Consider the following 15,061-nt stretch of genomic DNA (forward strand, 5'->3'; position numbering starts at 1 on the left):
AAGGTTTTAAGGTTAACTGTTGTTTTATGAATTGCAACACTTGCTGCAACCTGTCAAACCTAAGCCCATTTCCAATACTTTTTAACCTAAATTAATTTATTAAAGACTACTTTTTTTCTTTTCTTTTTTTTTACTAAAATTGACTAAAACCTTTTTGTGTTTTCGTCGACTAAAACTATCAAGTTTATAAGTGACTAAAATGTGACTAAAACTAAAAAGCATTTTCGTCAAAAAGACTAAAACTAAAAGGGCTGTCAAAAACACCACTGCGGCCGAGTCCTGAGAGGAGCACACACACTTACTGGGGTTGAGCAGGTCGTTCAGGGAGAAGTCGTACACGTGGCAGAGCGGCAGGAACTGGCACCTGGGAGAGAGCAGAGCAGCACACATGAGATCCCGCAGAGGAGACGCGGATATGAGCTCTGCAGGCCGGCACTCACATGCGCATGTAGACGCTCATGACCGGGGAAACCCACTCGTACAGCATCGGGAACTGCACGTTCTCCGACAGCGGCACCTGCGGAACACAGGAGCGTCACACACGAGACGCTCAGAGCGATGCACACACACACACACACACACACACACTCACCGTGTAGTGGCACTCGGGTCTGAACCGGAACAGCAGCTGCAAAACTCTCATGTAGAGCCTCTGAGCGGATTCGGCCTGGAAAACAAACAGATTTTAAAGAAAATCCAGCTTTTACTGTAGTGTATGTGTCTATGTGGTGTTATTAATCTGCTTTAACACACACCATGTGTAAGTTCATAAGTGGACAGCATTGCTGAGTATTTTCTGCTTAAAACTGCAGTGAACCAAAGACAGTCTCAAACACACGGTTTGAAATCGCTGGTGTTTCTGACGTCACACACTACCTTGACCAATCAGATCAACGTGTGATCGTCACCCAGTGGATCTCTGAGTGAGTGAGTGAGTGGAGGCGGGGCTCATTTGCATATTCATAGAACCACGCATAATAAATGAGGCGAGGGTGTCGAGTTACATTCAAGATATTTTAAGACAGGAAGAACTATTAGCAAGGAAAAAAGCGTTTAAATGTAATTTTGGTGATCAAAGATGAGTTAGGGGATAAATCGACTACAGGGGGACTGTAGATGTTTGCCAGTAAGGCATGAACAGGCATCAACTTTTCCTCTACATATCTGGTGGATAGCTAATTTTTTCTTGAAAGAAATTAATACTTTTATTCATCAAGGACGCATTAAGTCGATTCATAATGTTACAAAACATTCCATTTCAAATAAACGCTGTACTTTTGAACTTTCTATTCAAAGAATCCTGAAAAAAAATGTTTGACAGTTTCCACAAAGATATGAACGGTTTTCAACACTGATAATATTCATAAATGTGTCTTGATCATCAGATCATCATATTACACTGATTTCTGGAGGATCATGTGACACTGAAGACTGGAGTAATGATGATAAACTCAGCTTTGCTCACAGGAATAAATTACACTTTACTGTATATCCACATAGAAAGCAGAGTGAGTGTGAGTGTGTGTGTGTGTGTGTGTGTGTCCACCTTCGGGTTGGGAGTGATGTCATTCTTGGTGAAGTGTTTGGCCTCTTGTCCGGTCAGAACTTCGGTTCGGTAGAACTGCACAAGAACGTCCACCTTGTACACCGGGAACGTGTTTTCACTCATCCCTGCTGCTCCAAAAGAAGAAACCACATCACCACATCACTGTCTGCATAACATCTACATCACTAACAGTTACACCACATCACTATCCACACTAATCCAGTCAGTCAGCGGTGTTTACAGCAGACGCGTCCACAGATCCTGTCACGGACAATAACGATCACTGGCACGTTAGAGACAATTCAAAGACACAGAATTATAATACCGTCTTTTTCGCACTGTTGGTCCGACATTATTCTAAATCTATAACTTATACCGAACTATTGTACTAACCAAGTTCAGGCTCACGTCCCTCGTCGTCAACTGGAGAAAATTTAAACTTTACGCGCCTCTATCGTCACTTCCGCCAGACGTTCCTCACGTCATCACGTGTCATCACAAAAGCAGCGCGTGTGGCGCCCTCTACTGGACATGCGCAGTAGAGGTGTTCAAATCCTTCATTTTCATGTATAAAGACCATTGACTGTAAGATAAAGACTCAATTAATGCTGTTAAAAATGTTATATTATAAATGTGTAAAAGATTTAGTTTCAAATACATTTCATCATTGCGTTTTTTCCATTCATTTATTTATTGTTTGTTAATTATTTAATAAAATGTATTCATTTATTATTTAAATCAAATTTCACTTATTTATTTTCATTCAATATATTTATTTATTTAAAAAAAAAATTTTTACACTGCATATTTATTTATATGTATTTAAATCAAGTTTTAGTCATGTTTTATTAAAATTTTATTTCTTTATTTACCATGTCATTAAAATTATATTGTTTTATTTTGATCTATTATTGTAATTATGTATTTATTTATGTATTTTAATAAAGTTATTTTTATTTTATTATTTATTAAGTTTACGCTGCTTTTCTCTAAGCGTGTCCACGGGCGCCTGATCAATGCACAAATCATCCAATTAATTCCTTGAACAAGTGAAATCTAGTCATAATCATACACTGTAAAAAAAAAAATATATATAATATGTGATGCAACAGAGAAATATAGAAATGCAACAAAAGCAATGCCTTTTACACTACAATTTAATTTAAAGAGAGATGAATAAAAACCTCATTAGAGCAGAATTGTGAGGGGGAAAGTTGATATAATACAAAAAATAAAAGAAAAAAGTAATTGATTATGACTCTTCAAACGAACGATCATTTCATTTTGAAATGCAGGCCGGCGATTGGCTGGCTGGATGTGACGTCAGAACTCCTCCCACAGCACTTCTGTATCGTGTGTTATAATCAGGTTATAATCTATAATGTGAGCGTTCTGGTGAAAATATTTGAAATATCACCTTTATATACTGTCTATGAATATAACCAGTGTGTGTTATTCAGTATTCGCCGCGGGAGAGCAAAGAACCAGATAAGCAATGCATTAATAATTTCTGTTTCTCATAATGTAGCCTTGCATTGCAATTTGTTTTCTTGTTCTAAAGTGTAATACACGTTTTATGGCTTTGGGAGTTTGGCTATTACATCATGTAACCATTATATTCTGCTGACATGAACGAACTGACTCGAAAAAAGATTCGTTCATTTTGATGAACGAGGTTCAAAGATCCGAGTCAATAAAAAGATCCGAACTCCCCATTACCAGCAGGCGCGCCGCCGATGAGCGACACACGTCAGTCAGCACGAGCACGAGCACAGAGATGTCCTCGCAGGATTCCGATGAAAACTACGATCTCGTGTTCAAGATCGTCCTGGTGGGAGATGTGGGAGTCGGGAAGACCTGCGTGGTGCAGCGCTTCAAGAGCGGCGTGTTCCTGGAGAAGCAGGGCAACACCATCGGCGTGGACTTCACCATGAAGACGCTGGAGATCCAGGGCAAGCGGGTCAAGGTTCGTGGCTCAGGCAGGATATTGTTATTAATATGCCTTATGCTTATGGAACTCGCGAAGTGTCATCTTTATGAACTCTGTACACCACGTCACAAAGTTCGCTTCCACAGACCCACTTCTCAAACACAGCGTCACGGGTGAGAAGCTCTCAGGAAGTGTGGGTTTAATCTTCTTCTTTGAGGAATAATCAGATGTATATTAATATCCGGGTTATGGTCTTCCTGGCGACGGGGACACGCGTGACGTGGAGCAACACTGGGAAGTCCCTGGTGTGTAGTTTAGTGGGTTTAGGGCTTAAAGTTGCACAGTTATGCAATAACCAAGATTACTATTAAAGGGAGAGTTCACCTAACAATGAACATATCCCATAATTTACTCGCCCTCAAGCCATCTCAGTGTTTATGACTCTTTCAGCCGAACTCAGTCTGCGTTTTATTAAATAATATCCTCTTCCAAGCGTTATTATGAATATAGTGACTGGAGCCTGAGATCATCGATCATCATAACAATAATCCGTACGAGCCAAGGACAATATACATTTACCAGAAGCCAGTGATTATGTAATAAAGTGATGATATGTATATTTTTCTTGGTTTCAGAAGACCTTGGATGCACTTTTTTTGTTCTTTAAAATCTCGTTGTGATCGCTGTGTCTCATTGGCCGACTCGGTTCAGGCGTTGTGATCGCTGTGTCTCATTGGCCGACTCGGTTCAGGCGTTGTGATCGCTGTGTCTCATTGGCCGACTCGGTTCAGGCGTTGTGATCGCTGCGTCTCATTGGCCGACTCGGTTCAGGCGTTGTGATCGCTGTGTCTCATTGGCCGACTCGGTTCAGGCGTTGTGATCGCTGCGTCTCATTGGCCGACTCGGTTCAGGCGTTGTGATCGCTGTGTCTCATTGGCCGACTCGATTCAGGCGTTGTGATCGCTGTGTCTCATTGGCCGACTCGGTTCAGGCGTTGTGATCGCTGCGTCTCATTGGCCGACTCGGTTCAGGCGTTGTGATCGCTGCGTCTCGTTGGCCGACTCGGTTCAGGCGTTGTGATCGCTGCGTCTCATTGGCCGACTCGATTCAGGTGGTGTGATCGCTGCGTCTCATTGGCCGACTCGGTTCAGGCGTTGTGATCGCTGCGTCTCATTGGCCGACTCGGTTCAGGCATTGTGATCGCTGCGTCTCATTGGCCGACTCGGTTCAGGTGTTGTGATCGCTGCGTCTCATTGGCCGACTCGGTTCAGGCGTTGTGATCGCTGCGTCTCATTGGCCGACTTGGTTCAGGCGTTGTGATCGCTGTGTCTCATTGGCCGACTCGGTTCAGGCGTTGTGATCGCTGTGTCTCATTGGCCGACTCGGTTCAGGCGTTGTGATCGCTGGGTCTCATTGGCCGACTCGGTTCAGGTGTTGTGATCGCTGTGTCTCATTGGCCGACTCGGTTCAGGTGTTGTGATCGCTGCGTCTCATTGGCCGACTCGGTTCAGGCGTTGTGATCGCTGCGTCTCATTGGCCGACTAAGTTCAGGCGTTGTGATCGCTGTGTCTCATTGGCCGACTCGGTTCAGGCGTTGTGATCGCTGCGTCTCATTGGCCGACTCGATTCAGGCGTTGTGATCGCTGTGTCTCATTGGCCGACTCGGTTCAGGTGTTGTGATCGCTGTGTCTCATTGGCCGACTCGGTTCAGGTGTTGTGATCGCTGTGTCTCATTGGCCGACTCGATTCAGGCGTTGTGATCGCTGTGTCTCATTGGCCGACTCGGTTCAGGCGTTGTGATCGCTGCGTCTCATTGGCCGACTCGGTTCAGGCGTTGTGATCGCTGCGTCTCATTGGCCGACTCGGTTCAGGCGTTGTGATCGCTGCGTCTCATTGGCCGACTCGGTTCAGGCGTTGTGATCGCTGTGTCTCATTGGCCGACTCGGTTCAGGCGTTGTGATCGCTGTGTCTCATTGGCCGACTCGGTTCAGGCGTTGTGATCGCTGCGTCTCATTGGCCGACTCGGTTCAGGCGTTGTGATCGCTGGCTCTCATTGGCCGACTCGGTTCAGGCGTTGTGATCGCTGCGTCTCATTGGCCGACTCGGTTCAGGCGTTGTGATCGCTGCGTCTCATTGGCCGACTCGGTTCAGGCGTTGTGATCGCTGCGTCTCATTGGCCGACTCGATTCAGGCGTTGTGATCGCTGCGTCTCATTGGCCGACTCGGTTCAGGCGTTGTGATCGCTGCGTCTCATTGGCCGACTCGGTTCAGGCGTTGTGATCGCTGTGTCTCATTGGCCGACTCGGTTCAGGCGTTGTGAACGCTGCGTCTCATTGGCCGTCTCAGTTCAGGCGTTGTGATCGCTGCGTCTCATTGGCCGACTCGGTTCAGGCGTTGTTCACTGTTGTCTGAGATTATCAGCTGAGCTCTTTGTCGTAATGCACATCTGAAATTATTTAAAGATAAAATTCTGCAGGATTGCACATAGAGAAGCACGTCGTGGGTTTTCAGGACTGAGATCTCGAAAGCAGGAAGTGACTGAGACCACAGTGGATTTCAGGGTTTCTCTCTTTAATCTAGAAATAAAGTTTGGTGCGACAGACAGAAGCAGATTCTGCAACAGTGCACTTTACATGTCTTACCAAAGCACAGATTTTCTGTTCCTCAAAATGAGTTAAACAAGGAAATAACACTGTACTCAATAATTAAATACTACTACATCACTTAATGGACTCAATCCTGCTTTATTTAACAGTGTTCTCGATGTTTCCGATGATTCAATTCCAGCATACAAATTACCTTTACTTATTATATCTGTGTTTGCTGACATCACATCTGTGTTATCTGTGGTACTCGTGCCTCTGCTGAAGGGAAGAGCCGCTGGACGGGTCAGGCTTCCGGCCGGTCGGTTTCATTATGCGTTTGCTGTGAATACCTTAATTACTCAAAAAATGATAATTCATGACTCATTTACTCACGCTCGTGTCTGTCCAAACCCGTATGCTTTTCTTTCTTCTGTGGAACACAAGAGGATATTTTGAAAATATCTTTAAAATAATATAAAAAAAAATTGTATGCTGTATTTAAAAAAAAATGTGAATTGAATTCTAGCTTGTAAACTAGTGAATACATCAACATAACACGACTTAGTAAGCACAAACATGCGATTAACTCTTAACTTTTAGCAAGAGCTAGGTAGGCGTAAGCACGGTAGGCGTAAGCACGGTAGATGTAACTATGATACCATGTGTGTTGCAGTTGCAGATCTGGGACACCGCCGGACAGGAGCGCTTCCGCACGATCACGCAGAGCTATTACCGCAGCGCTAACGGCGCCATCATCACGTACGACATCACCAACAGGGGCTCGTTCATGTCGGTGCCGCAGTGGATGGAGGACGTGAAGAAGTACGGCGGGGCCAACATCGTGCCTCTCTTAATCGGTGAGTGCTAACACAAGACCAGCGAGTGTGTGAACGGCCCCGCACACTGAGGCCCCGCACACACACACACACACTGAGGCCCCGCACACACACACACACACTGAGGCCCCGCACACACACACACACACTGAGGCCCCGCACACTGAGGCCCCGCACACTGAGGCCCCGCACACACACACACACACTGAGGCCCCGCACACTGAGGCCCCGCACACACACACACACACTGAGGCCCCGCACACTGAGGCCCCGCACACACACACACACACTGAGGCCCCGCACACTGAGGCCCCGCACACACACACACACACTGAGGCCCCGCACACACACACACACACTGAGGCCCCGCACACTGAGGCCCCGCACACTGAGGCCCCGCACACACACACACACACTGAGGCCCCGCACACACACACACACACTGAGGCCCCGCACACTGAGGCCCCGCACACACACACACACACTGAGGCCCCGCACACACACACACACTGAGGCCCCACACACACACACACACACTGAGGCCCCGCCCGCCCGCACACTGAGGCCCCACACACTAAGGCCCCGCACACACACGCACACTGAGGCCCCACACACTGAGGCCCCGCGCACACACACACACTGAGGCCCCACACACTGAGGCCCCGCACACACACACACACTGAGGCCCCACACACTGAGGCCCCGCACACACACACACACTGAGGCCCCACACACTGAGGCCCCGCACACACACGCACACTGAGGCCCCACACACTGAGGCCCCGCACACACACACACACTGAGGCCCCACACACTGAGGCCCCGCACACACACACACACTGAGGCCCCACACACTGAGGCCCCGCACACACACGCACACTGAGGCCCCACACACTGAGGCCCCGCACACACACACACACTGAGGCCCCACACACTGAGGCCCCGCACACACACGCACACTGAGGCCCCACACACCCTTACACACTGCACCTTTAAAGCATGTTAAACTATCTAGTAGTTGTAAACAACACAGAATGAGCTTTTAAAGCAGCATCACATGACCTCTGTACATAAACCGTTCTGCTGAACTCTTGTGTGATCAGGGAACAAGTCGGACTTGCCGGATCTCCGAGAGGTCCAGTTCTCTGATGCGCAGCTCGTGGCTCGTCAGCTGGACTTCATCAGCGCCATCGAGACCTCAGCGAAGCACTCGGACAATGTGGAGGCGGCGTTCGCCACGATGGCCAGCGAGCTCATCCTGAGACACGGAGGACCCGTGTTCACCGACAGCGTCAGCGACGGCTTCAAGCTCAGCAGCAGAGACCTGAGCGGGGCGGGGTGGGGCTGCGGGTGTTGACCCGACAGCCAATCACAGACAGACCTGAGCGGGGCGGGCTGCGTGTGCTGACCCGACGGCCAATCACAGACAGACCTGAGCGGGGCGGGCTGGGGCTGCGGGTGCTGACCCGACGGCCAATCACAGACTGACCTGAGCGGGGCGGGCTGGGGCTGCGGGTGCTGACCCGACGGCCAATCACAGACAGACCTGAGCGGGGCGGGCTGCGTGTGCTGACCCGACGGCCAATCACAGACAGACCTGAGCGGGGCGGGCTGGGGCTGCGGGTGCTGACCCGACGGCCAATCACAGACTGACCTGAGCGGGGCGGGCTGGGGCTGCGGGTGCTGACCCGACGGCCAATCACAGACAGACCTGAGCGGGGCGGGGTGGGGCTGCGGGTGCTGACCCGACAGCCAATCACAGACAGACCTGAGCGGGGCAGGGTGGGGCTGCGGGTGCTGACCCGACGGCCAATCACAGACAGACCTGAGCGGGGCGGGGTGGGGCTGCGGGTGCTGACCCGACGGCCAATCACAGACAGACCTGAGCGGGGCGGGGTGGGGCTGCGGGTGTTGACCCGACGGCCAATCACAGACAGACCTGAGCGGGGCGGGCTGGGGCTGCGGGTGCTGACCCGACAGCCAATCACAGACTGACCTGAGCGGGGCGGGCTGGGGCTGCGGGTGCTGACCCGACAGCCAATCACAGACTGACCTGAGCGGGGCGGGGTGGGGCTGCGGGTGTTGACCCGACAACCAATCACAGACTGACCTGAGCGGGGCGGGCTGGGGCTGCGGGTGCTGACCCGACGGCCAATCACAGATTGACCTGAGCGGGGCGGGCTGGGGCTGCAGACCCGACAGCCAATCACACGCAGACCTGAGCGCTGACCCGACAGCCAATCACACGCAGACCTGAGCGCTGACCCGACGGCCAATCACACGCAGACCTGAGCGCTGACCTAACGGCCAATCACACGCAGACCTGAGCGCTGACCTAACGGCCAATCACACGCAGACCTGAGCGCTGACCCGACGGCCAATCACACGCAGACCTGAGCGCTGACCCGAGGACCAATCACTGGCTGTACAGCGGACGCTCAGAATGAAACTGTGAAGAGGAATATTTTTATATTTCAAAATTACAATCACCCAGAATGTATGTAATCCTAACAATCATTTGTCAGTCCACACTGAACGCAGAGCTACTGTGTGACCGCAGCCAATCAGAGCGTGAGTTTCATGTGTTTGGACCAATGAGATTTCAGGTGGGCGGGGCTAATAGAATCTGAGCTGCTGATGAGATTGTCTTGGTTTGGGATTTTTATAATTTCCACTGAAATACTTCCTTTCAGAATCAATTACATTTAAATGAATATTCCTAATAGTTCATAAATGCTATGTGAGTTTCCTTCAGTATTGACCAGACATTATTATTATTATTATTATACATTTTATTTATAGGCGCCTTTCTTGACACTCAAGGTCACCTTACATCATCATCATCAACAACAATAACAAAATTTAAAAAACAATGAGATACAATACAACTTAAATATAGTGCAGTTGTGGTCAAAGGGAATAGGCTATTCTAAACAGAAGAGTTTTGAGTTTGGATTTGAAAAGTGAGAGAGGATCAATATTACGGAGGTCCGGTGGAAGCGAATCCCAGAGCTGAGGAGCAGAGAAACTGAAAGCTCTACTCCCCATAGTAACAAGGCGGACACGGCGAACGGTGAAATTAATAAAAGAAGAGGATCTAAGAGTACGCGTGTGTGTGGGTATATGGAGGAGATCAAAAAGATATGAAGGGGCCAGATTATGAATGACTTTAAAAGTAAGGAGAAGTATTTTGTAGTTGATATGGTAAATAATAGGGAGCCAATGCAGCTGTTGTAAGATAGGAGTGATGTGATGAACAGAAGGGGTGCGAGTAATGATACGAGCAGCTGAGCTTTGGACCAGTTGAAGTTTATGAAGAGTTTTATGTGGGAGGCCAAACAAAAGGGAATTACAATAATCTAAACGGGAGGTGACTAAGCTGTGAACAAGAATGGCAGTGGAGTGAGGCGTGAGGAAAGGACGGTTGATATTACGAAGATGGTAGTAAGCAGACCGGGTAACATTGTTAACATGAGATGTAAAAGACAGGGTGCTATCAAAGATGACACCCAAACTCTTAACCTGAGGGGAGGGGGAAATGAAGGAGTTATCAATGAAAATAGAAAAATTATGGAGTTTGTTTAATGTTGATTTTGTACCTAAAAGAAGCAATTCCGTTTTATTGCTATTTAATTTAAGGAAATTTGATGTGAACCAGGATTTTATGTCAAGAAGGCAGTTAGTAAGGGAAGATGGTGGAAGTGTGGAATTAGGTTTAGTTGAAAGATAGAGCTGGGTGTCATCTGCGTAGCAATGAAAATTGATCTGATGTTTACGGAAGATGTAACCAAGGGGAAGAAGATAAATAATAAACAGTAAGGGTCCCAGAACAGAGCCCTGGGGCACACCTGTTGTGACAGGGACAGAATGAGATGTGAATAAACTGAGTGCGGCCTGAAAGATATGAATGAAACCAATTAAGAGGTGTGCTAGTAATTCCAATAGAGGAGAGTCTGTCCAAGAGGATGGTGTGTGAAATAGTATCGAAGGCCGCACTCGAATCAAGCAGAAGAAGAATGGATAGTAAGCCAGAGTCAGACGCTCGAAGAAGGTTGTTAGTGATTTCAAGTAATGCTGTTTCCGTGCTATGATAAGGACGGAAACCAGACTGGAATTGTTCATATAGATTATTGTAAGAAAGATGAGTATGGAGTTGAGCAGCAACTATTTTTTCCAAAATTTTGGAGATGAATGGAAGATTTGAAATAGGCCGGAAATTATTGTAGTCGTTGGGATCTAAACCAGGTTTTTTAAGAATGGGAGTTACAGAAGCTGTTTTAAGAGAAGGAGGAACAATTCCAGTGGTAAGTGAAGAGTGAATGATGTTATTGATTAGCGGGGACAGAAAAGAAACAGAAGCTTTCACAAGCACAGTTGGAAGGGGATCTAATCTGCAGGTTGAAAGTTTGGATTTTAGAATGAGTTCATTAATTTCATTTACTGAAGGTAGAGTAAATGCTGAGAGTAAACCGGTGGGAGCAAAAGAAACTGGGACAAATGAGTTCGGACCAGAAGTAGACATAAGGTGCTGGTGAATATGTTCAATTTTGAAAGAAAAAAATGATAATATGGAATTACAAAAATCAGAAGAATACAAATGAGGAGGAAGTGGATCCCGAGGTTTTATGAGGTTGGAAATGAGTGAAAAAAGTGCCTTTGAATTTCCTTCGCTTGAACTGATTAAACCAGAATAATAGGTGGTCTTAGCTTTAGAAATCGAATCTTTGTAAAAAAGAATGTGATGTAAGTACATGTCCTTGTGCACAGTGAGATTCGTTCTCCTGTAGAGTCTTTCAAGTTGTCTTCCTTTTGTTTTTAAGGATTAGACATCCTCTAATCCTTTTGACCTTTGAATTCTATGCATGATATCAGCAGCAACTTGAACACACACACACACACACACACACACACACACGTGGAACAACAATAATGTGCATAGATCTATTTTCTAATACATAAAATAATGTATTTTTGATCATAATATGGTTTTCAACTAATATCGAAGACTACATGTTTAGCGTGTGTGTGTGTGTGTGTCGAGGGTCCGGAGCTCAGACACACTGTACATGGGGAAAACCAGTAAATGAAGTGTACTTGGGCAGTAATGTGTCCATCTCTGTGGTGAACGGTCTGGTGTGTGTGTGTGTGTGTGTGTGTGTCTCTGGATGTACATGGATGATTTTAAAAACCCTTTTGAACGGATGTTTTATGTCACATGGGCATTGCTAATTTAAACATCGCTCAAAGCCTTGTAAATGATGATAAACCAGCTTTGTAAACAGTTTTCTGATGACATCGCACCGTTGAGTTTGTGGCGAGATTGCAGTGAATAATTGATTGATCAGTTGCTGTGTTTATGTGTGTGTACTGACCGACACACACGTGTTCATCGAGATCTGCGTTCAGTGTGTGTGTGTGTGTGTGTGTGTGCAGTACAGCTGGAGTAAACTGATGAACTGGAAGACGTCACTGCACGAGGATTTCTAAGAGAAGTGAAAGTGCCTTTAAAGCAGTTTATAATGTCGTGTTATATTTCTATGCAGTTTTTTCTGTCAGTCAGTTATCAATGTTCTGAGAGACAATCAATGTGTATTCAACAAAACGATCACAGCATATCTTGTATATAAGAATGTACCAGAGAATGATGTTTTTTGTTAAACTGTTTAATGACATTAAAATAATGTGGAAGAATTAGAATGGTCACGTATCATAGTACACATTTATTTACAAGTGACAAAAATGCAACTATTTGTCAACCTTTATTAAAGTACCAGGATGTATAATACTGTGAGCAGTTGTTGAACTGTGTATTGCAGAAGCAAATCTAAACTCAAAAACAAACGTTCAAGTAAATGGCTTTTATTTCTACGAGGGTTTCGTCTCAGTGCAAATCTCACCAGAATGTTACAATGTAACAGTAACCAGTAAATATATATGTGTGTGTGTGTGTGTGTGTGTGTGTGTGTGTATATATATATAAAGAATGGAGTATGTAACAATGACTAAAACTGGCACAATGAAGATAACAATACAGAACATATTGAATTAATACAGAGTATTACACAGAACTCTAGAACGCGCTGGACGTGTAGCGCTGACCCGTACAGTGAGTTCCTGTCGTCCGGCTGACACTGAACACTAATGTCTGCTGTGGACGTCTGTGCACACCAACAAACACACATAAACGGATGTTTTTAATCTCACTATTCTGGCTTTTTCTAAGAGTTGTGAGATAAAATGGCACAATTACCTTTTATTTCATGTATTTTTTGCATGCTTCAGCGCCGAGCGATTGACCCGGCGAGCGATTGACCCGGCGAGCGATTGACCCGGCGAGCGATTGACCCGGCGAGCGGTTGACCCGGCGAGCGATTGACCCGGCGAGCGATTGACCCGGCGAGCGGTTGACCCGGCGAGCGATTGACCCGGCGAGCGATTGACCCGGCGAGCGGTTGACCCGGCGAGCGATCGACCCGGCGAGCGATTGACCCGGCGAGCGGTTGACCCGGCGAGCGATTGACCCGGCGAGCGATTGACCCGGCGAGCGGTTGACCCGGCGAGCGATTGACCCGGCGAGCGATTGACCCCACGAGCGCCTCTGACCGCAGGAGTGACGGGTCACCGCTGCACGCCGGGACTCAGCGCTGGGCTAAATGTAAAGGATGTGGACTCTTGATATTATTACGCATATGTTGGAGACGTTTAACAGTTAAAGTGAGGTCATTGATGCTCAGATCTTGAAGGATTGCTGCATGTTCTCACTTGTGCTTGTTTTAAATGTACAGGACCTCATGTTCAGTTCAACGGGATCAGTGATGCTCCGCTCTTGCAGTGTCCTCAGGTGTGTGTGTGTGTGTGTGTGTGACGTCTAGCGCTCGCTGCCGAACTCCTCCATCTGGAAGATGAGCTGCACCGCGGCGTCCACGTCGGGCACGATGCCCTCGGGCTCCACCAGCGCCGGGTCGAAGCAGAAGTCCCTGTGGCCGTGGAACACCGTCTCCGTCACGCTCCTGCTGGCGTCTCTGGGTAACTGCAGGTGAGGGTTGTACACACCAGTGCACACCAGGATGGACTTGCAGGAGGTGGCGGATGGGGCGGCCAGCTCCGTCTCCCAGCCGTTGTCCTCCGAGTCCCGCGGGACCGCTCCCGCCGCCGCCCCCATGTTGGCCACGGCTCGGCCCGCCCGCGCCACGCGCCGCTCCAGGTAACGGTTGTAGAGGTTGGCACCGTAGATGTCCGTCATCAGGTTGTCCCTAAAGGCATTTACAAGGTTAGCAATAACACACTTCTTCAGCCCTCTGCACTTTTTTTATTATTTCAATGAAATGAATGTACTATTCAACTACAATTACATAATTTAAGGCGAGACACTACAGGTGAATATGGTACATTTTTAAATAATAGATATCACCATTAATCTTCCTCAGTTGATTACTTACACAAGTTCATAAAAAAAATGTATTACAAGTTTTTGAAATTTGTATGTTTAATTATGCAAATTGGGCATTATCTCATTAAATATGCACAATTTTGCATATATTTTCGGTAGATAGATCTGAACATATGATAAAGCCAGGTGCAAAATTATTTTTTCATTTTGATTTCACACAAGATGAATAAGATGTTCAGAGGGATTTCAGGATATATGCTTTATTACCTAGGAAATCTAAATATACTGTCCATAGCCTTAAAAAATCAAGTTTCGCCATATTCTTTTGATTAAAATGTCCCATAAATCAGGCCAGGAATGATTTATTAACAAATCCCTCTGAACATATCTTCAGAACACTGCTAAGTGTGTAACTGGAGAGTTTGCTGTACATCGGCTGAGATGTTTATACTGGAGAATGACAAACTCATTTTGAGAAAAAGACATTTAAAGATTTGTAATGTAAAAATTCATACTTTTTTAGTGGAAACAACTATTTACTGACACAATATCTCATCAAATCATTAGCAACAACAATACAAACCACCTAAATCACATCAAACCTTATAAACACAGCATTTATGGCCTTTAACTGAGCAGAAAACAGTCAAACACACACATCTGAGTGTCAGAGCGCGTCACGTGATGCATCTGAACCAATCACGGTGAGATTCCGCTTTTAGAGTTAAAGGACAAGTTCGGTATTTTACACTTAAAGCCCTGTTTACAGATCGT

The 15,061-nt window shown here is 46.7% G+C and overlaps 3 protein-coding genes across 4 annotated transcripts in view; 1 reads left to right on the forward strand and 2 right to left on the reverse strand.

Annotated features, from left to right (window-relative positions):
- nuf2 (UF2 component of NDC80 kinetochore complex) overlaps positions 1-15,061 on the reverse strand; it is a 52,451-nt gene that overhangs the window by 9,483 nt on the left and 27,907 nt on the right. The window contains exons 6-9 of the mRNA XM_079597517.1: positions 1,547-1,674; positions 593-667; positions 441-517; positions 303-364 (exon numbers count right to left, since the gene is read on the reverse strand). Of these exons, the coding sequence (XP_079453643.1) occupies positions 303-364; positions 441-517; positions 593-667; positions 1,547-1,674 (342 nt within the window). The remainder of the gene's footprint in view (positions 1-302; positions 365-440; positions 518-592; positions 668-1,546; positions 1,675-15,061) is intronic.
- On the forward strand, positions 3,267-12,678 carry rab43 (RAB43, member RAS oncogene family). Of its 2 annotated transcripts, XR_013795891.1 has the most exons (4): positions 3,267-3,512; positions 6,735-6,918; positions 8,001-8,793; positions 9,091-11,475. XR_013795891.1 is itself a non-coding variant. In XM_079597515.1 (3 exons), the coding sequence occupies exons 1-3, from the start codon at positions 3,324-3,326 to the stop codon at positions 8,252-8,254; spliced, it is 627 nt and encodes a 208-aa protein (XP_079453641.1). In that variant the 5' UTR covers positions 3,267-3,323; the 3' UTR covers positions 8,255-12,678. The 2 variants fall into 2 exon arrangements, 1 of the variants encoding a protein (XP_079453641.1); XM_079597515.1 differs by having other exon boundaries at positions 8,001-12,678.
- LOC306990560 (haloacid dehalogenase-like hydrolase domain-containing 5) overlaps positions 12,554-15,061 on the reverse strand; it is a 4,266-nt gene continuing 1,758 nt past the window's right edge. Inside the window, exon 3 of the mRNA XM_079597516.1 lies at positions 12,554-14,150. Coding sequence (XP_079453642.1) covers positions 13,766-14,150 — 385 coding nt within the window. The 3' untranslated portion in view covers positions 12,554-13,765. The remainder of the gene's footprint in view (positions 14,151-15,061) is intronic.

Source organism: Phoxinus phoxinus (genome assembly GCF_949152265.1).
Source record: "Phoxinus phoxinus genome assembly, chromosome: 22".
In the NCBI taxonomy this organism is placed as follows: domain Eukaryota; kingdom Metazoa; phylum Chordata; class Actinopteri; order Cypriniformes; family Leuciscidae; genus Phoxinus; species Phoxinus phoxinus.

Excerpts from the sequence above, each read along its gene's own strand:
- rab43 (XM_079597515.1), top strand. The coding sequence starts at position 3,324 with ATGTCCTCGCAGGATTCCGATGAAAACTACGATCTCGTGTTCAAGATC. Across the intron at positions 3,513-6,734 it reads TCCAGGGCAAGCGGGTCAAG|TTGCAGATCTGGGACACCGC; the intron begins GTTCGTGGCTCA and ends TGTGTGTTGCAG. Across the intron at positions 6,919-8,000 it reads CATCGTGCCTCTCTTAATCG|GGAACAAGTCGGACTTGCCG; the intron begins GTGAGTGCTAAC and ends TTGTGTGATCAG.